This window comes from Myxine glutinosa, chromosome 1 (assembly GCF_964187855.1).
Source record: "Myxine glutinosa chromosome 1, kmMyxGlut1.1, whole genome shotgun sequence".
NCBI lineage: Eukaryota > Metazoa > Chordata > Myxini > Myxiniformes > Myxinidae > Myxine > Myxine glutinosa.
The window spans coordinates 32,672,125-32,693,796 of record NC_136261.1 but is presented as its reverse complement, the minus strand read 5'-3'; the positions used below and the strand labels follow the sequence as shown (position 1 = coordinate 32,693,796).

The following is a 21,672-nucleotide window of genomic DNA, read 5'->3' as shown; positions in this document are numbered from 1 at the left end:
TTCATGTTACTCACTCCTTCCTCTGTAGCCCGACTATCTCCTTGTCCAAACAACCTCATCCTTGAATCCTATGGCAATGGTACCCTGCAGTTTCCTTGACCTTATTAAATCTCACAACAATAACCTCTGCTGGCTCAGCACAACCTGCCTGGTATCACCTTACAATGAAGGATCTTACACCTGCATCCCTCTGTCTCACAAGGAAAGTTAATCAATCTGGCTCCTCTTGGGTTAATCAATCATAGTTGATCTTGTGTTCATCCCTCTTACAAATAGGATGAGGGATTTCATGGAAGAGCACGGTGAAGAGGGTTTAAACCTGACAGTAGAGCAGTGCCAACCTCTTGGACGCAATAAACAAAGGACCAGCCTCGGTGACTTCATGGTTGTCGTGTTCACTCTGAGTCTGGAAGTTCGCTGGTCCGAACCCCGGCTGAGTCATACCAAAGACTAAACATGGTACCTGCTGCTTCCTCGCTTGACGCTCAGCATTTTAAAAAAGGAGAGCGCATAAACAACCATAGGTTGGTAATAATAGCAGGCTTTGATGGCGAAATGGCCTCCTCCCGAATCAAAATTCCTTGCAAGGGAATTCGTATTATCATTATTATTATTATTATATGCTTTTATATTAATCAAGCAAGAAAAGAGGAGAAAGACAGTAACCGGCAAGTAAGGGTATTGGCTTCGTCAATGTGAATGGGGGCAAAGAATATTGTGGGTAAGGAAAGGGGACAATATGAGATGACAATGCACCCGCACTACTTAAATTGCCACAACCACAAGCAATACAACAACAACATCAACAACAACAGGTATTTTAAGGCCATTTTCCCTGCTAGAGCAGGGGTTAGCCTTGCGGTTCCCATGTCAATCTTCTCCATTTTGCCCTATTTTCTGCATCTCCCCTTGTTAACCCCCTTGCCCACATTTCTTCTTCCAACACCTTTAGTCAAGTCTTTCTCAATCTTCCCGGTCCTCTACTTCCTCCTACATTCATTTCCATCACTCTTCTCAACCAGTCACTTTCATCCTTCCTCAACACATGAGCAAACCATCTCAACCTGTTCCTCTTCACAGCATCAATCACAGGCTCTATTCCCATCATATTTCACAATTCATCATTTGCCTTCCTCTCTCTCAACGATACTCCGCACATCCACCGAACCATTCGCATTTCCACCCTTTCCAGCCTTCGTTGCTGCTCTACGTTCATTACCCATGTCTCGCTCCCATAAATCATAACACTTCTCACACATGCAGCATACACCTTTCCCTTCAGCTTCAACTACACTGCCCTCCTCGTCAGCACGCCACTCAGTTCCCGAAACTTCTTCCATGCTCCTTCTTTTCTTCTTCTTCCAAACAAACTTCTTCCCGAAACATGACAAGCAATATATGAAAATAATTATTTTGTGATGATGCATCTGCATATCGTTTGTAAAAATGTGTACTTTTCATACAATACATGACCCCTCCACCCTTTCCTACTCTTACCTCCTTTTCACCCCCATCGTCCATATTTGTATTTCGCTTCCTCAATTTTGTTTTTAACCAATCCACTCACCTCCCTACTTTTTGTATGTACAACATGTAGATGCCCCCTAATATATTAACAGCGTTGGATAGTTATCGCCAGTCGTTATCCCTTGAGTCGCAACAATCCATCCTCGCAAAACCCAAGTCAAGCGAGAAGCTCAGAGGCTGGCTGCAGGTACACCCAGATGATGTATGCTATCTCAATGGTAGATATTTGGTATAAATAATGAAAAACTAAAACTCTGCAAAGGTACTACATCTGGAAAACATTCAACTTCCCACTTCTGGCTTCAGCTTCTTTTCCATTCAATAAAAGCACTTTGCTCTCGATGAATCTGGAAATCGTTTTGCTTCCTCGTGGCATTGTTCAAGCTTCAGCCAACTTGTGGGCTTGAACCCTCCCAAACGAGTAGGTAAATGAGATACTTGCTGTCAAGTCTTCTTCGGTCTCCTTTCTGGTCTTGCACCCATTGTGCTTTGTTCCCCACTTTCCCCCTTGGCCCGCAGGTTTCTGCATGGCACACACTGGCGTCCCCTCTTCTGCTGAACCTCCCAAAATCCAGAAGCACTACTCACCTCCACTCATTCGTTCCTATTCTTTCTAACCTGTGGAATGAACGTCCACATCCTTATCAATCTCATTCGCCCTTCCAGGTATTCAAGACAGCTTTTATCTACCATCTCAGATCATCCTCCATCCAAAACCATGATATTTCTACCCACGTTAAACCACTCACCCCAAAAAGGTCATCTTTGTATCGAAGGATACAAATGACTTAAGAGAAGACTCGCTAAGTTATTTAAAACCTCAATGGCTGCTCTCACTTTTAGAGATCTATCTATGCTCTTTTAAAGTCATCGTACCATCGGGTTCCACTCACCTCTTTTTTCAATGGAGGTGATGAGTCGACTAAGGATGGGGGGTGCCATATCTGATGGCTCAAACTGCTGAGTGAGATCAAGCAACGCCCATCCTGGGGACGACAAAGAAGAGAAAAGTAACAATAATGGGTTAAATAAAATATTCCGATTTAAAATATTAGACATGTGTGCCTATGATTTCCAATATATAAATAAAAACTGAATAACTTTGATTTGAATGTTTAAACAAACAAAAATAAACGATTGCATATTAAACCAAAAACAGCACTCGACAGAGCGCATACCTCCGCCAGGCTGAACAATTTACATTTTGTATCTTACTGATAGGCTGGATCTGGATCCGAACCTGAACCAAAATCTAATCGGCTTGTTCTTATCATCTAAACAACTCATCAACCAAGTTTCGTCCACAACTTTTTGAGATATTGTGCTATGTATCCTTTCTGGTGCCATCTCTCAATGGTGAAGAACAACTTGAAAAATAAAAATAAATTCTCGTATCCGGATCCGAATCCACATATCACCAAGATAAAATCAATTCTTCCTCGTCATATACCCAACCTGTCCACAAAGTTTAATCCGAATCCGTCCACAACTATTGTAGATATCATGCTCACAGAAAAAAACAGACAGACAGACGCAAAAACCTAACCTCCATCCACCTTGTGTACTTGTTATCTTCTCCTCCTCCAGTGGCAGAGGTAACAAATAACTAAAGTACAAAAAAAAGTATGAATGTTATAGTTTCCGCTTTCTCCTTTCAGAATCTGAAATGCCGAACATAAAAGAAATCCCAGTCAAAAAGAAAATGATTTTCAACGAGGCGTAAAAATGCAAATTTATGAGGATGTTGCTCAGAATTAAAGAGGGAATACTACCAATAAAATTATATATACACACACCCTCACCCACTCACTCACTCACATACACAAAATAAGAAATAATAATAGTAACAAAAAAAAACACAAAAAAAAAACACACAAACAACCTACACCGTTCGACGTGCCTCCATAAACTTCCTCCAAATCCAAAATGAGCCTTTCAAGGCAACCTGGGCCACCTTGTCACACATCCTTCTTTCTGTCCCACATACTCCAAGCCGAGCAAGAAATGCAGAAAAGGAATTGCCAATATACCCTCTACACCCCACCTCAAATGGCTGACACGAAACTCGCCAACCCTTCTCCCAGCACTCTGCCTCCAGCTCACTGTACTTTACTCTCTTCCTCTCGTGCACCTCCTCCATGTTCTCTTCCCACGGTACAAACAATTCCCCTAAGATGACCCGTCTTGTTGCACCTGACCAAATGACAATGTCAGGCCGCAACCTTGTCACACAGATCTCCTCTGGGAATACCAATTGTGGCTTTAGGTCTGCCACCACCTGCCAATCACAAGCATCTGACAGCCCTCTTGCTTTCCACCTCTTACCACTTGGCCCTCTTTGACAAACCACACCTCTCCCCCATCAGTCTCCTTCTCCACTCTTCTCTCTCTCGACCTCAGCACATCTTGTTGCACCATCTGCACCACCACCGCCAGCACCTGATCATGTCGCCACCTGTATTGTCCTGCTGCCAATGCGACTGAACATGCACTCAGTGCATGCTGCACCGTTCCCACACCTCCACACAAATAACATCTCTCCTCCTGCAACAACCCCCACAATCTCAAGTTTACTTGTGACGGAAGCACATCATACGTTGCCCGCAACAGGAAATTCAACAATATTGGCTCCATCCTCCAAATCTCTTGCCAAGCAAGGTCCTTTCCAAGGGTGTGGTGCTGACCGGGCCGCCGTGGTGTTCACATTACAGCCCGACCGAATATCGTCGCTTCGTGGCTGCTTTCCACCGCCGAAATCCAGCGCGGCTTGGGCGATTCTTCCCCTGTTTGGAGAACACCCAGCGAGGCCTTCATCGGGGCCGAGCGATCAAGGCTTCCGCTGCCGATATCCAGCGTGGCTTGGGCGATTTTGCCCCTGTTTGGAGAACACCCAGCGAGGCCTTCATCGGGGCCAAGCGAGCAAGGGCGTGTCGGGACCTGGTTCGCGCCATTGACCGAGTGGTTCGCACCAACCGGAGCTGTTTTCAGATGACGTGCTGATGTCCTTGGACTTCGCGCCAGGCTCTGGGCCGACGTGGTGTGGTGCTGACCGGGCCGTCATATGACCCTGACAATAAAAGGCAATGTTCGTCAAACAGCGTGGCACTCCCAACCACCTCCTCCCAATCCCCTCACCACAACCTCCATCCTCTACACATGCCCAATCGCAATATCATACGTCATCAATGGCAACAATACTCGTGGCATCAATCCAAACTTCAAACACCATACCTTCAACTTACCTGGCAAACTATATATATATATATTGTTGCGGATATGGGATTTGCATCCATCCATATCCGCTTGTAAATATTCCCCTATTTCCTCAATACTTCCCAACTCTCCCCAATCCCCCATTCCCTAGTCCCATTTTCTGTAAACAACACTCTGTAGACCCGACCTCCCCCTATTTCCCCCATTAAATGTCGCACCCAGGTCCACCGCATCTCATGTAAGACAACTATTGGACATCTTGCTAGTTATTCTTAGTCTATGTCAGTTAAGGATTCGTTTGCATTAATTCTGACCCTTCGTTGCACCAGAATGTGATTGTATGGCACCGTTAGGAAGTTTAGGACCTCCCAATACCTCCCCGCAGCTCTTCCTCACAGTTCTCTTCAACAACAACAACAACAACAACAATGAGCGCAGGGAGTGCGCGTCCTCACTCCGGCTTGGTAGGAGTGGTGGGAGGACACCAGGCCTTCCCAACGAGCCGCCATCGGACATGTGCTCGACGGGGTTACCAAACAGGGGCTCCCTCTGTCAGCTCCTCGTCAAGGGCGGAGCCCGGTAACCCCCGCACCCAATGGAAGTGGCGGACCGGCCCCAGTTGGGGCGGAACCAACCAGCCGAGGGCGTGTCACTCCCCGTGGAGCATGCGCAGTAGAGAGAGAGGTGACGAGAGATGCGCGCCGAGCTGAGAGAAAGCAAGACGTCCCCTCCGAGCGCTGTGAGACCTCCCTGCATCTTTGGACTGTGTTTATCCTGTCCCCGAGCCAAGGTGCACCTTGTGCCATCGACCTACCTGTCCATCCCTGCCATCAATCCCTGTGTAAGTCTACCTTGTCCGTTTGTCCGTGGTCTGTCTGGGGATAGATAAGACTGTATTTAAGTGCCCATCTCTTCTGTGTCTTTACCTCACTCTGCCTTGTAATCTACCCCCTTTTCTCCACCACTGTAATTATACCCTCCTCCGGAGGTCTTGAGAACTGTACTGCGTCGTTTCATCTTTCCCAGTCGTCGTGTCCTTTCTATCATTGATTTGGCATAGCGCGATTTGGCCAACGTCTGGGTGAATCGGGTGAGTCGGGAAGAAAGGGGGAACAACTGTTCGGCCGCGGTTACCTCCGCTCGATAAATAACATCCAATCCGCGGTCCGTAACAATATATATATATATATATATATATATATATATATATATATATATATATATATATATATATATATATATATATATATATATACATACACATATATATATATATATACATATATACACACACACATGTACACATATATGTATGCATATCAAGTTGGCTTGCTTGACGCACACTCTCCTCAGCAAGACGTAAGTACGTAGTAGACGTAATGTTGGCACATTTATCCAGTGTGTAGTAGAATGAACAGTAATTTGTTTGAAATTATCACCTGCGTATGAAGTTATCAAGTCATCTCGTTCCATCAGGTCATGTCTGACTTATAGTGGCATTCATGATCGGATTTCTCCAAACATCCCTATTAGTCAGGTTCAGTATGTCCAGATTTAAAGTTTCGTTGGATTTTTTGGGGGATTTGGAAAACTATATATTTTTGGAAACTATATTGTATAGTCAGTCAGAAAACCAATGTTGCTATTTGCACAGACTCCTGTATGGTGGCCATCTTGGATTTTCAAAATTGCCGCCGTAGAACTAATTTTTCTCAATATCTCAGTTTCTAAATAACATAAAGCTTTGATTCTAACGGCTAAACATACATTTTCAAGGGTCCCGAATCCAATGGTAACAAGTTCGATAAGCTAGACATGACCATAGAGCTCCTATGTGGCGGCCATCTTGGATTTTTCAAACTGGCCGCCGTAAAATTGATGTTTCTCAGGATCTCATCTTCTAAATAAGACGGAGCTTTGATTTTTCTAAATCCCAAAAACAATCCAACGAAATCTAAAATCTGGACATGCTGAACCTGACTGTGTTGACTGTAATGAGAAATACTATTCTACTGCGAGTGTTTTGCCCTTTGTGAGCCTTTGTGGCATACTGCCAAATAACACACAGATACTCCTAATGTTCATGAGAACCTAAAATCTGTTTACGGGTGGACAAGCTACTAAAGTAATAAGTTTGATCCCCAGGGTACAGCTGAGGAAAATAATTAGTTTACAGCGTGTGTTTTCGTATTATTTATATACTGAGCAATATACCTGATATTGTGGTGATGGTGGTAGTGTATTTGTAGCCTATTATACATCAATATGTCTGTGGTGGTGGTTGTATATATCGGTGACGGTTCCCTTTGTTTTACTGTCTTTGCAGGTTCTACATGTCACATTATGAGTGAGATGCAACAAGATGGTGAAGGGGCGGGGCAAGCCCAGGAGTCCACGAACTGTAAGCAGTGCATTTTATGCAAGGCTGATGATGTCAAGAAAGGATCCTTGGTGTTAAACCCCAGAATAGATTCCTACCCACATTTATTGAAGACAATAGAAGAAAGGGCCAGTTTGCATGATGGCATCTACGTTCAAGTCCATAAACGACTCCAAAACAGCACAAAAGAAACACTCTCTACAGAGAAGGCAGTTTGGCATCGCACTTGTTACTCCAGTGCAACTAACAAGAGCGAGATACAACGTGCCAGAGACCGCCATGCGCATGCAGTAACAACTGGACACTATACTGCAAAAAAACGCGCACAGAAGAGAGGAAGCACAGAAATGGACAAGCCAGGCTCATCAACATCTGATGCAACATCCCCGTTCACACGCTCGTGTACAGTGCCACTGGATAAAGAGCAGTGTTTCTTCTGCCAAAAAGATGATGGCCAACTACTCTACCAGGTTAGGACTGAAAATGCTGGTCAAGAGCTTAGAGAGGCTGTAGAGAAGTCCCAAGATGCATTATTGAAAACACGATTCAACACATGTATCTCACCAGGTGATGCACACGCAATTGACCTTCGGTACCACAAATCTTGTTGGAGAAGACATGTGTTCCATGTAGTATGAGACAGACCTAGCGCAAACAGAAGCAGCGCAGACAAAGCACTATTGCTGCAACGGGCAAGTCTGATTGAGATGATCAACCTGATAGATGTCAAAACACAAAACCAAGCTTATCTCTCCATGGATGACATTGAAACCACTTATGTCAATATGATTGGCACAGAACACTTGGAAAAGCATGTACCTACATTCAATAGAAAGTGGCTGAAAGAAAGAATAGTCACTGAGTTGCCAAGCGTGACATCTGTTCTCCAAAAAGACCGAAGAAAATCGGCCATCCTCTACTGTCCAGATGCATGTGAGGAAAGCATGGTTCATTCTGCAATCACAAGTGATGGCGATGGCGAGAACAACATGAAGACAATCTACAAAGCAGCACAAGTGATACGGAAGAGCATCGCAGAATTCATTAAGAAGGACCAGGAAGCAAATACCATACAGGTGTCCAGCGATATCAACGATGTTCCGGCTGAACTATACACCATGATCCGCTGGGTAATGGTAGGGCCTGTCGACAAGCTGGAAACTGAGAAGAGGACCAGTGTTGTTGACAGATCAACACTCACTGAGTCAGAACATCATGTATGGATTCAAATCCAACAGACAGGTGAAGTACAAACCAAGCAGCGAATCCGCAACATTCAGGCCACCCCATTCAAGAGAAAACTCCATAGTCCTGGGATTGGCTCTGACTGTCCATCATGACACACGCAACAAAAAGCTGATGGGACTTCTCAATGCACATGGCTACTGTGTTTCGATTGTCCGCGCCCTCCTCATGGAAACTGCTCTTGCCAATGCTGTCGTAGAAAACACCAGGCAGTTTGAAGGTCTGTACGTGCCACCATTCCTGAAAAGGGGAGCCTTTGTGTTCTTTGCTGCAGACAACACGGACTTTGCCGAGGATACTCCTGACGGGAAAGGAACCACTCACGCAACGATTACTGCAGTGTACCAGAAGTCAGATGTCCCTGGAGAACCAGTTGCGCAACCTCTGATCATCGGTGATGCACAGAGTCTATCGGTCACTCCATACCATGTAGATGTGCTGCACTGTGACAAGCCAAAACCACAGCTTACGAAGAGAACAGAGGAGTTTGTCATCAACAAGGGGGTCTCCAGATCCTATCAACTAACACAACTGGGATGGGTTGTTGCTTCTGCTCTATCCAGGATGAAAGCGAGGGAACACTCCAGCAAGATTCCAGGTTGGGCAGGATACAACTCGCTCTTGTCTGAACGCCAGTCCATGACTCGGGTTGGTGCCTTGCCACTACTTCTAGAGGTGGCGCATGAGTGGCCAACCCTACTGACCGTGATCATGCAAGCCAGTCAGCTAAGGATGTTGGCAGTTGGTGAAGATCATCCCACTGTAATTTCATTTGACATGGCCCTCTACGAGAAGGTGGTGCAACTGCTGGATGCAAGACCTGACTTGAAATGCACAGTCGTCCTCAGACTGGGTGAGCTGCATGTTGTCATGGCGGCTCTCCGAGCCCTCGGAGCCTCCATGGAGAACTCAGGCATTGATGATGCTTGGGTAGAAGCTGATGTCTATGGTCCAGCCACGACGCGGCAAATCCTGAAATGTACACACTACAAGCGGTCTCTCCGTGCCCATATATATTCATATGTAGCACTTTATGAAATGGTTCTGGAGGAGTTCTTGAAGGACAACCACAAGTAAAGGATGTGTGTTTCGAGGCAATAGAGGGAGTAGAAGCTGCCTGTGCTGAGACGAACAAGTGCACAAAAGCTGAATCTGTAAAACAAGCAAAGACCAAACTCCTTCAAGTCTTGACATCTGATGGGGTGGTGACGGCACTCGAGGAGTGGGAAGCACGGAGATCCAAGAATGCAATGTTCAAGTCAATGATGAACTATCTACATCGGGTGGAGACAATCCTGTTATTCGTGGCAGCATCACGGAGTGCTGACCTGGTGCTTCACCTCCAAGCTGGAGAAGAACTGAGCAAGTTATTCTTTGCCATGGACCGGATCAAATACAAGCGGCTCTGGCCCCGATACATCGCAGACATGTATGACCTAAGAACCAATCACCCTAGGACCTGGGAAGAACTAGGAGCTGGCAATCTATCAGTAACCAAGAATAACATCCCGTTTGTATACATTGGACCAGATCATGCATGTGAACATCTGAACAAGCTGATGAAGATTCACTCTGGACTGATTGGCATCTCTAATAATGCCAATGCTAGACAGAGATTCTTCATGGTTACACCAGAATTATCACGCCTGTCAAAAGACTTCAAGAGTCAGTTTGGCCTGGAAGGTGACAAGATCACAGAACATCATGACCTTGGTCCAAGTGCAGTCAAGAGGGAGCATGAAGCAATCAACAAGATCAAGGCTGCGATACTGAGTCACGGTAATCCATTTGACACTGAAGGTGACAAGCTGCACAATGTGATAACGAATGCTTACATCCCAGACGAGTATGTACCACAGATCTTGAACATTGATGTCACTGGTCAGAAGTTGTATGAAGACTATGTGTCGGAGCGTATCAATGGAGATGTTAGCCTCTGGGCACCAGTCAAGAAGGAGAACAACAAGATGTTCACGTCTGGGAACAAGAGAACCACAGTGAAACTCAGAGACAGGACTGTGAATCTGAAGGAGACTAAGGACCTGTACGGAAGGCTCATGGTCCTTGCCAAGTCAACAGAGACGTCAACCAGAAATATGCCATCGGAAATTACGAGTTCACTGTGACACCAAGAGCACTGTTCGCTCCAGATGGGACAATTCTTCCATGCACTGACAAGTCGAAGTTAATTCATCTCCTCGACAAGTTAGCAAGAGCAGAAATTCACCCCGAAGATCAGCAGCAGACACCAGCTGCAAGTGTTCTACAAGAAGATCCAATGGACACAAGAACTATGGCATCCACATCTAGTAAACCTACAAGTCGGAAGATTGCACTGGTGGATGGGATGGTACTTGTGCATAAGCTGATAAAGAAACCAGCCACTGTAGTGAAAGTCAACGATCTGGGTGAATGCTTCAATGACAGACTCATGTCTCTAACAAAAGATTGTGATGAGATGATACTGGTCTTTGACACGTACAAAAACGATTCTCTGAAGAGTGCTACCAGGGCTAAAAGAAGGCAAGGAAAGGATGCAGTACAGTATCAAGTCAGAGATGACACCAACATCAAACACATCCCAATGAGCAGATTCCTTTCTCATGACAAAACAAAGGCTGATCTGACTGACTATCTGGCAGCGAAAACTCTAGAATACAACAGTCACTCATCCAAGTTGATCATCACGTCTGCTTCAGGGCGTACTAGGAGCAACAGTGACCTGCTCTTCGAGGACAACAACCATGAAGAAGCTGACACCCTGTTGATCCACCAGGCCGTGCTGGCATCCCAGCGAAACCCACATGACGCGCAGTTGGTGTTCTTCTCTCCCGACACAGATGTCCTGGTACTAGTCATAGCAAACTATGACCTACTGCTGAGGAATACATCCATTTCCATGGCCTCTGGAATACTTGAAATAGAGCCACTGTGGACAGCTCTAGGGGTCGAAAGAGCAAAGGCGTTGCCAGCCTTTCATGCTTTCACAGGGGCAGACAACACTGGGAGGTTCTCTCGAATAGGCAAAGCAACCTGGCTGCATGTCTACCTCAAAGCAAGTGAAGATGTCATAGACACCGTGCGAATGCTTTCAGATGCAACTGAAGTGACGGAGGACATGTTGTCCACACTAGCTAACTTTGTATGCGCTGCTTACTCTCCAAATGGCATCCACATCGACAGCATCCCCGAACTACGATGGTATCTCTTTTGCAAACACATGGCAGAAAGTGACAGGCTTCCTCCTACTCTTGGAGCTCTCAAGCAGCACATCCTTAGAGTCCATATCCAAGCCAGAGTGTGGGGTCAGGCAAGCATTGCTCAACAGGATCCTCAGCTGAATCCCCTACAAAACGGCTTTTACAAAGACACGGATGGACAAGTGAAACCAACCACAACTGAGGAGCCTCCAGCCCCCAAGGCCATCATTCAAATGGTTAGATGTCAGTGCAAAACAGACTGTTCTTCATCTAGATGTTCCTGCAGAACAAACAACTTGGCTTGTACAGACCTTTGTCAGTGTGACATCCAGTGCCAAAATGATGAGGACTCTCAAGATGTGATGAACGAAAGCGATGATGAGGATGATGATGACTTTACTCAATCATGAATCAAAGCTCTGTGCTCTTTAGAAGGTGAGTTACATCAGGTATACGGGGGCCAGTTTGAAAAATCCAAGATGGCCGCCACATAGGAGCTCTATGGTCATGTCTAGCTTATCGAACTTGTTACCATTGGATTTGGGGCCCTTGAAAATGTATGTTTAGCCGTTAGAATCAAAGCTTTATGTTGTTTAGAAGCTGAGATATTGAGAAACATCAAGTTTACGGCGGCCAGTTTGAAAAATCCAAGATGGCCGCCACATAGGAGCTCTATGGTCATGTCTAGCTTATCGAACTTGTTACCATTGGATTCGGGGCCCTTGAAAATGTATGTTTAGCCGTTAGAATCAAAGCTCTATGTTATTTAGAAGCTGAGATATTGAGAAAAATTAGTTCTACGGCGGCAATTTTGAAAATCCAAGGTGGCCGCCATACAGGAGTCTGTGCAAATAGCAACATTGGTTTTCTGACTGACTATACAATATAGTTTCCAAAAATATATAGTTTTCCAAATCCCCCAAAAATTCCAACGAAATTACATAGTGAACCTGACTATATCCTGCACTACTTACCGAAACACTGGCATAGACAACTTCTTTTTTTTTTTTTGTATACAGAATCGAGGCTCGTAAAAGAGCTAACATTTATCACACAAAAAATTCAAACAGACACACAAAGTATATAATAAGGGGAGTGGTAGACAAGATGGGGAGGGAAGGGGAAGCACACAAACACAACATTTGAGAGAGCAGGGACATCGGGAGATCTGTGGGAGGAAGAGGGCTTTTGGGGGAGGAGGCATGGGAAGGGGGAGGGGCGAAGTATAAAACACAAGGACACCAAGGACTTCCAGGAAAGAAGTTGGTATTTCAAAAAAGTGGATCTGGGGTGAAATTAGCGGGGGTAGAAAAGATCAAGGTTTTGGATGGGGGAAGATAAGAGATGGTGGTGAACAGCTGTTTTAAAGACCTGGAGGGAGGAGTGGGATTGAAGAGAGTGAGGGAGTTTGTTCCAGAGGCAGGAGAAAAGAGGAATGAAGGAGTGAAGGTGAGCAGAGAGTCTTGATTTTGGCAGTTTAACCATAAGAGGGTTGCTGGCAGATCTTGTGCGACCTGTAGGAATATTTGGGGGACAGAGCCCAGACAGAGCTAGGGGAGCAAGGCCGGAGAGGAGTCGGTAGAAGACAGAAAGACCACCAACCTGCCTGCGGTGAGTAAGTGAAAGGCCCTCGGAAACATGACTGGCACATCCTGCACAACACCACAATGATAGTGGCGCCTCCAAGCAGACGCAAGTCCCGCCATCCCTACAACAAGGCGGCACAAGAGATGCTCAGTTCTATCCCTGAGGACCTGTCTAGAAGCGCATGGCTGGCGGCATCTTGGAAGCAGGTGTGGGAAACGGCCGGGCCCACCCGCATCCACCGCTACATCTGGTACCCAGGAGGTGGCGTCGTAGGAGAAGACCTACCACGCCTGCAATGGACCTTGCTGAACCGTCTACATATGGGGGTCGGCCGCTTCAAATCATCGCTGAAGATGTGGGGCCTGGCAGACAGCGCCGCGTGCGAGTGCGGCGAGCCTAAGCAGACTGCCAAACACATAATTACCACCTGCCCCCTATACAGACCACCTTCAGAAGCCGGCGTCTTCGACGTAGGACCAGAGACGAGGGCATGGCTGCACGACACTGAGCTGGCCATCTGATGATACACGAAAGAAGAAGGCCCTCGGAGTAAGCTTCATCGCGGGAGATTCCAATGATTCTGAAAGCTTTGGTTTCAACAGCGTGAAGCCGAGTTAGGTGAGAGGCAGGAGCACTGGCCCAGAGGGGAGAACAGTATTCCATTGAGCTGCGGGTGAAAGCCTTGTATATGGTGAGGAGCTCAGGTGTGCCAAGGAAGGACTTCGCACGACGGAGGATGCCCAGTCGGCAACTGGCTTTGGAGGCTAGATTTGAAATGTGGTTCTCCCATGACAGATCATGGCAGATAGTGAGACCCAAAAGCTTGAGTGACAGAACTTCTTGGAGAGGATTGTTCAGAAAGTTGATGTAATGGGGGGGTTGTCCAGTTGGTCCTTTCGGAGAGACATAGTAAAAGTGTGAGATTTGTCAGGATTGAAAGACATGTTCCACTTGTTTGACCAGTCTGTAATTTGTCCAGGTCTGCAGAGAGTGAGGAGGCTGCAGACTGCCGATCTAAGGGATGAGAAATGGAGCGGCAGAGAGTGGAGTCATCTGCAAAGAGATAGAGAGGATTTTCAAGAGAGTCGGAGAAATCATTGATGAAGACCAGAAAAAGCACAGGGCCCAGAACACTGCCTTGGGGAACTCCAGCCTGAACAGGAAGGGGAGATAAGAGAAACCCATTCAGGGCCACACGTTGACTATGACTAGAGAGGAAGTCTGCCAGCCATGCGTGGAGATTTCCATGGATACCATAGGAGGAGAGTTTGGTGAGCAGAGCGGGGTGCCAAACTGTATCGAAGGCACGTGTTATGTCAAGGGAGACAGCTCTAATTTCCTGTTTGGCATTGAGGACCTCCATCCCTTTTTGAGACAGCAGAAGCAGCATGCCCAGAGTAGACTGACCTGGTCTGAAACCAAATTGATGATCAGAGATCAAGCCATTGGAGAAGAGGAAAGATTTCATATCCGAAGCAATGATGGATTCCATGACTTTGCTGATAATTGGGAGAAGGCTGATTGGTCTGTCGTTGCAAGGATCTGTTTCTGCACCCTTTTTGTGTGAAGCGGTGATGTTGGCTGATTTCCAAGCTGATGGCAGATGACCTTGAGCAAAAGAGAGGGTGAAGAGAACAGAGAGAGGGAGTGAAAGAGCAGAAGAACAGGATTTTAGGACCCATGGGCTGATGCCGTCAGGTCCCGTTGCAGAATCAGAGTCGAGGGTTGACAGAAACTTTTCCACCTTGTCAGGAGGAAAGGACACAGAGTCCAGGAGCAGCAGGGTATGACTGGGTATGGTGGGTACAGAGAGGGATGGGTTTGGGACACAAGATTTAGAGGTAAACACAGAGTTGAAGCATTCAGCTTTTTCACGTGTGGAGTCAGCCGTGTGGCCGTTTGAGGTGAGGGAGGGGATGGAGTGGGAACAAACACCAGAAACAGATTTGACCAGACGCCACCAGGATTTGGAAGAGGGAGACAGATTTGAGAGTTCGGTCTTCAGAGTGGAGAGATATTGTTTCCTGGCTCTCCTCAGGGTGGACACACACTTGTTTCGGGCTTTGTGAAAGGAAATGAGATTTCCTTCCGTTGGATTTGCTTTCCAGGAGGCGAAGGCAAGTTGTTTCTGGGCAACAGCCTCACCACAAGAATCCGTGTATCATGGACGGGAGGAAGCGTATGACAACTGAAGACGAGATGGGATAAATCTGTGCGTGAGAGAGAGCAATTTGCTTTGGAAGAATTCCCAGGATGAGTTGATGTCAGAGGCGGTAGAGATGGGAGACCAGTCCAGATGATTGATGGCTGCTTGAAGACCGTGCCAGTTGGCCTGAGTGAAATGCCAGACTCATCGACGCTGAGGAGGCTCTCTGAGAATGGCCAGAGAGGTGTCCACTTTAACAAGCACATGATCAGAATAGCTGATTGGAGCAGAAGAAGAGCAGCAGACGTTTGCAGGGAAGTTAGTCATAACCAAGTCCAGAAGAGAAGATGCTCCAATTGCTCCATTGACTGAGATCCGGGTCGGGAAATTGACAGATTGTGTCAGTTCCAGTGAGTCGCAGAAGTCCTTTGCCGAGGAACCATGGCTGGTGAGAGAGGTACCCACACCCAGCCAACTGGCATGGTGACGATTGAAATCACCACATATGAGGAAGAGAGAGTAGGGAGGAGTAGATATAAGTTGGTCCATATTATCAGACAGCGAGATGTAGATGGAGTCTATAGAGGGACACCCAGACATAGAGACACACAGACACAGAGACACAGAGACACAAAGACACACAGCTTCGTTGCAGCATCCAATCCATTAAGCCCATGCAAGGTCTGCCTCTTCTGCTTCTTCCCTCAACCATACCCAACATGGTTGACTTATTCGTACTTTCGTTTTCTGCACGTATTATGTGTCCAATTTTAATATTTACAATATCACCGGTGTCCAATGGAATCACTTACATTCAATATGCAATATTTACTTTTGGAAAAGAACTTGAACTCCACTTCAAAAAGTCAATTCTATACCCCCCCACCCAAATGGTGAGTAAACAGCTAGTAATAAAAAAAAACTTAATTAACCACCTGCCTTTTGGGTGTGGACCTGAAAACAGCTTCAGAAAGAAACGCTAATCAGAATTTCCTGGATTGATTGCGCTCATGCATATATTTCCAAGTCGCTTTCCAAGATCAGAAGTGTGCAGCTGTCGAACACAATGGGATTAAACAAGGCCGTTGTTTTGGATGTAGAGGGCGCTCGATACACACAATCAGTGAAATGCTGTTCCAGGTAGGCCCAAGTGGTCTCCATTTAAGAAAACCATCTTGGGATTAAACATTCAAGATGCCAGGTCCTCCACTGATCATGCTCATTGCCATCCAAGCAGTCTTCGAAAAGGTAGCGAGTGTACATCAGAAAAGTCCAAAATAAACAGCCTCGTCTGTCTCGGTTTAACACGATCCATTTGAATTCGAACAAACACTGTCAAAACAATTTCTTCTTTTTAAAGTCGATAAAATTGCATTTCCTTCGCAGTCACCCCATTTTCCCTCGAAAAAGTAACAACAACAGCAGGGTAAAACAGTTGCTTCATGATTTATATGTGATTGCAAAGCCAGAAAGCACATATGGCCGGACTTCTCAGAAATATCATGTGATGTCCAAGAGAAGCTAACAAACAAAACGCATGGTTGGGCACATGCACGCGCATGCACGCACACATAGACAGACACACAGACGGACAGACAGAGACACACGTGCACACAGAGACACAGACACAGAGACACACAGAGACACACATGCACACAGAGACACACAGACACACATACACACCAGGGTAAATCTTGGATGCAAAATTATTATTTTTTAAAGAGTAAACAATAATATAAGAACTTGAGGGCTACGATCAGAGAGCCTTCAGGTTTCCGGTATAGCCAACTGGTGGCACTTTCAAATTTTTTTTTCTTTTTTCTTGTATACATAATCGAGGCTCGTGAAAGAGCTAACATTTATCACATAAACAAATCAGACAAACAAACAAAGTATATAAAAAGGGGAGCAGTAGACAAGATGGGGAGAGAAGGGGAAGCACATAAACACAACATTTGAGAGCAGGGACATCGGGAATGTGTGGGAGGGAGAGGGCTTGGGGGGAGGCGGCATGGGAAGGGGGTGGGGGGTGGGAGAAGTACAAACACAAGGACACCAAGGACTTCCAGGAAAGAAGTTGGTATTTCAAAAAATACCATAATGCCTCATGCGTATGCGAATGCGAATGCGAATTCTGCCTGCATAATGAAAATTAAAATGTATGTAATTAAAAATTAAAATGTAATTAAAATGTAAAAATTAATATTCAGTACTGTAATTGAAAGTAAATGGAAAATAGATATAATTGGGAAAAATAATAATAATTGAAAATGATATTGAAAAATTAAATAATTAAAAATTTGAAAATTAAATACCCAGTTGAAAATTTCAGAAAAACAAAATTGAAAATGGAAAAATTAAATAATAATAACAATAATATTAATAAAATGGAAAAATTATTCTTTTAAAAACGAGACATCACAACTAAACACTTAATGCCTCCCACCGGGAACAGCAATAAAACCCCAAAAAGGGATGAGGACAGAATCATGACTTAAAAAAAAAAAAAAAAAAAAAAAAAAAAGTTAATAAATAAATAAATAAATAAAACGATCGACAACAGCAAAAGGAAAACGGAGATGGGATTGTACGAGAACAGAGAACGATGAGGTGAAGTCAATTGGAAATCAGGATGGGTGGCAGAAAAGAAACGGAGGTGGCGGAGGAGATGGGGGATCAGCGGGGAAAAGCAAGAAGCAGGTATGGGGGACAGAAGAAGAAGAAGAAAGGTAGGTAGTGTGCAGCAATGGTCGCCACATTTCCATTCATGTAACGGATAAAACGAGCCGTGGCATGCAGAAATTACACTCGTGGATATTGCCACACGCACGCCAGTCGAACATTCACCGTGGCCTGGTGCTGTTCATTTCATTTCCTCACTTTGGGAAACTGCTATTTACACTCGAGCACGAGCATGCACATTCCCCCTCACCCTCCTTCGACAGAATTCTCCATAAAAGAACATCTATTTATTCGTTGCAGAAAAGGAACAGTTGTTCAATTTGTCCCTTTTGTGCCCCGCTCTCGCCGCCATTTCTCTCGCATAATCTCCTTCCAGATATATATTCGGTAATCCACACATTTCTCCATTCACCACACACATCCACAACTGATCCTCCCTCCACAAACGTATGTAATAAATATATGCCTCTTCTATCACCATATCGTATTGCTCTTGCTTTACCCCCACCCTCCTCCCACACAACACGGCTCGCTCTTTTCCCTTGTTGCCTCTGGTCGCCTTTTTCCATTCACCTCCACCCTCCCTCTACATTCTTCCTTCACAGTTATCCCACTCGTTATTCATCCCTTCTCGATCCCTCACCCCAAGTTCCTTCCAAAATCCGATCCCCTCCCTTTCTTGACCAGATGCCCAGGCTCGACTCGGACAGATGAATGAGAACTACAGCATACACATTCTGTTCCTTCTGGCTTAAGCCAAACTATTTCAAAGTTGTCCTTTACTCAACTCCCATTTACCATTTCCCTATTTGGCCTCTCGTGAGACTGAGCTCCAACCGCTCATGCTGCCAAGTCGCACAAGGCGATACCGACTCGATCAACGCATTATCCCATCATTAAGTATCATGCTCAAGCAGCATGCAGTCTCTCAACTACCGTAGTGTACCATATGCACATATATTGGAAATACACAAAGGCCGCACTTTGCCACTCATGCCTGTCCGCATGTACACGTCTGATGCATATATATATATATACATACACATATACACATACACATATACATACACACACACATATATACATACACATATACATACATACACATATATATATATACACATATACATATACACATATATATATATATACATACACATATATATATATATACACATTGTTACAAATTTGGGTAGTGATATATGTAGAGCAGAGTAGATCTGAGTAGGTAACATGCTTCGACTGTCGCGATTGGGAATCTACCTGTAATAAGTCATGTGTAGGCGTTTTGACGGCTAAGATGTATGATTGTGAATCTACCAGGAGATTCGTGTGTTAAGTACTGGCTCCCCATCCCCCAGAGAATCCAGTACAAAATCCTCCTCTTGACATACAAAGCCCTCCATAACCTGGCCCCATCCTACCTGGCTGACCTCCTCTCCAGACACACTCCCACCCGCAACCTCCGCTCTGCTGGTACCAACCTCCTGACCCCCTCCATCCGGACCAAATTCAGATCCTGGGGGGACAGGGCCTTCTCCATCGCTGCTCCCACCCTCTGGAACTCACTACCTCACACCATCAGAGACTCCTCCTCACTCACCACATTCAAAACATCACTAAAGACCCACCTGTTCAACACTGCATTCAACATTCAACCCACAGCATTTAACCCCTGACTATCTCTTCTCCTTCTCCCTCCTTTTGCTTTAAATATTTCCCTATTGATTCTTGTCTTTTTGCAATTGTTGTTTTCATGTATTGTTATGCATTATGTTTGCCACTCTGTCAAAGCGCCTTTGGGCTTCTGGAAAAGCGCTATACAAAATAAATGAATTATTATTATTATTATTATTATTAAGTAGTGTAGGGAATAACGAGTAGAGCCCTTGTATGTCTCACCTGGTAATCAAACCTTTGTCCCTTATGGCACTGCAGACCACATAGACACGAGTTAGGACCTTTAGTACAACATTAATGATGCCCTTCCCCCCTGACATGACTCCGGAAGAAATCGGGCTAGAACACCGCCACACGGCCGCCACCATTTGCACCTCCGCAAGGCCTATCCATCTCGCATAGCACGTGCTACAACACAAGGAGCAGGAGCGGGAGTGAGAGTGACGCAGTGGGCGTGCCCCTGAGCGAGCCGGCGAGTCGGTGGAGGCTCTGATTGGCAGGACAGTGCACCAAAGCTGACGTCATCGGCCAGAGATATTAACGGGGGCCGGACGCCTTTTCGAGCAGTTCAGATCTGATCCAGAGTTCGTTTTGGGCAGCAGAGAGAGAGAGAGTCGTTCAGTTTGAGTCCCGGTGCGAGTGAGTTGAGACTCGGCGTGTGGAGTTGCGCAGAGTGTAGTGAGTTCGTGCGCAGAGTTGAGTTCGTGCGCAGTTCGAGAGTTGATGAACGAGCGCCGAACGCCAGTTGGTTCGCAGTCGAGTTGAGAGAGGCCTGGCTTGCTGGTTGAGTTCGTTTGTGAGTTGGATCCTGAGTGAGTTACGCACGAGTGAGCAATTACGCACCAGTTGGATTCCTGGCAGTAGTCCCGGTGCGATCCTGAGTTGGCTCGTGAGTAGAGTCCTGGCCCTGGTTGGCTTAGGAGTTGGCTTGTGAGTCCGAGCCCGAGTGGAGTTCGCTTGCCTCGTGCAGCCCTGCGTTGGACCTTTGGTGAACGGACCTCGTGGGGGTCGACGAGGAGCCTGGAGTGGGCGCTGGCCCGGGCCTTCGCGGTGCTGGGGCGCTGGAGCAAGGGACCTTGTGGTGTGGAGCGGAGATTGGACGGACAAGACGACAAGACGAGATAAGGCTGCATCCGCGATTACATTTTACACAACGAACGTGTTTCTTTTCTTTAGTTCGCAACCCCTCGTTTGTATCTGAAGTGTGAGTGGGGACGTCCTGATTAGGATATTAGATTTACCGGCGCGTGCTTTTCCTGTCCTTGCTTTCATTGAATAAACCCTTATATTACTTTTTGTACAAATACCTGAACGCAGTTTCCTGGTTAATTCAATAGATAAGGCTGCGGGGACTTTCGCCGCTTCCCTCCATTCCGCGCGCTTAGGTGTTTTACATTTTGGAATCCGCCATTGAGTTTCCACCTCGGAGTTAAAGCCTTCGTGATCGGCATCCGCGACCGCCTGATATTAATTTCGGCGGTTGAGCGACAATATATATCTATATTATAATATGCTACGGTGATTCTGTCTGTCTGTCTGTCTGTCCGGGGGTGTGGCTTACTCCGTTTGCAGAGTAGCTCCACCCATTCTTGGAGAGGCTTCATGTAAACAAATATCTACCATTTTATTACCTCGAATAGCTTTGAGGCCTGTTTAGTTAGGCCCATGCTGTCTTTCTCTCTCACACAGGTTTATTTCAACTCTAATTCGATATATCATTTCATTTTTAACAGTCGCTAACATCGTTTTAGACTCGGTTGAAAAAAAACGGGAAAAGAATCCCATGAAAGTTTCCGTTTATAGAACGAAATGAATTCTCAAAGGCCTGTAAAATAAAGCCCATTCATTGAGTCACCCTCACGATTTTATCTCGAATTCACCATCTGATTTAATTTTTATCGATGATTTTAGACTCAGTCAGAAATAAATGAGAACATTCACGCACACACAGGAAAATGCAGAGATATATGTTTAAAAACCACGCTACGATGATACACGAAAATACACCGCCT

General features: G+C 45.7%; 1 protein-coding gene across 1 annotated transcript in view; it reads right to left on the bottom strand.

Moving 5' to 3' along the window:
* LOC137422500 (phosphatidylinositol 3-kinase regulatory subunit gamma) overlaps positions 1 to 21,672 on the bottom strand; it is a 304,184-nt gene that overhangs the window by 211,521 nt on the left and 70,991 nt on the right. Inside the window, 1 exon segment of the mRNA XM_068109241.2 lies at positions 2,421 to 2,513. Coding sequence (XP_067965342.2) covers positions 2,421 to 2,513 — 93 coding nt within the window.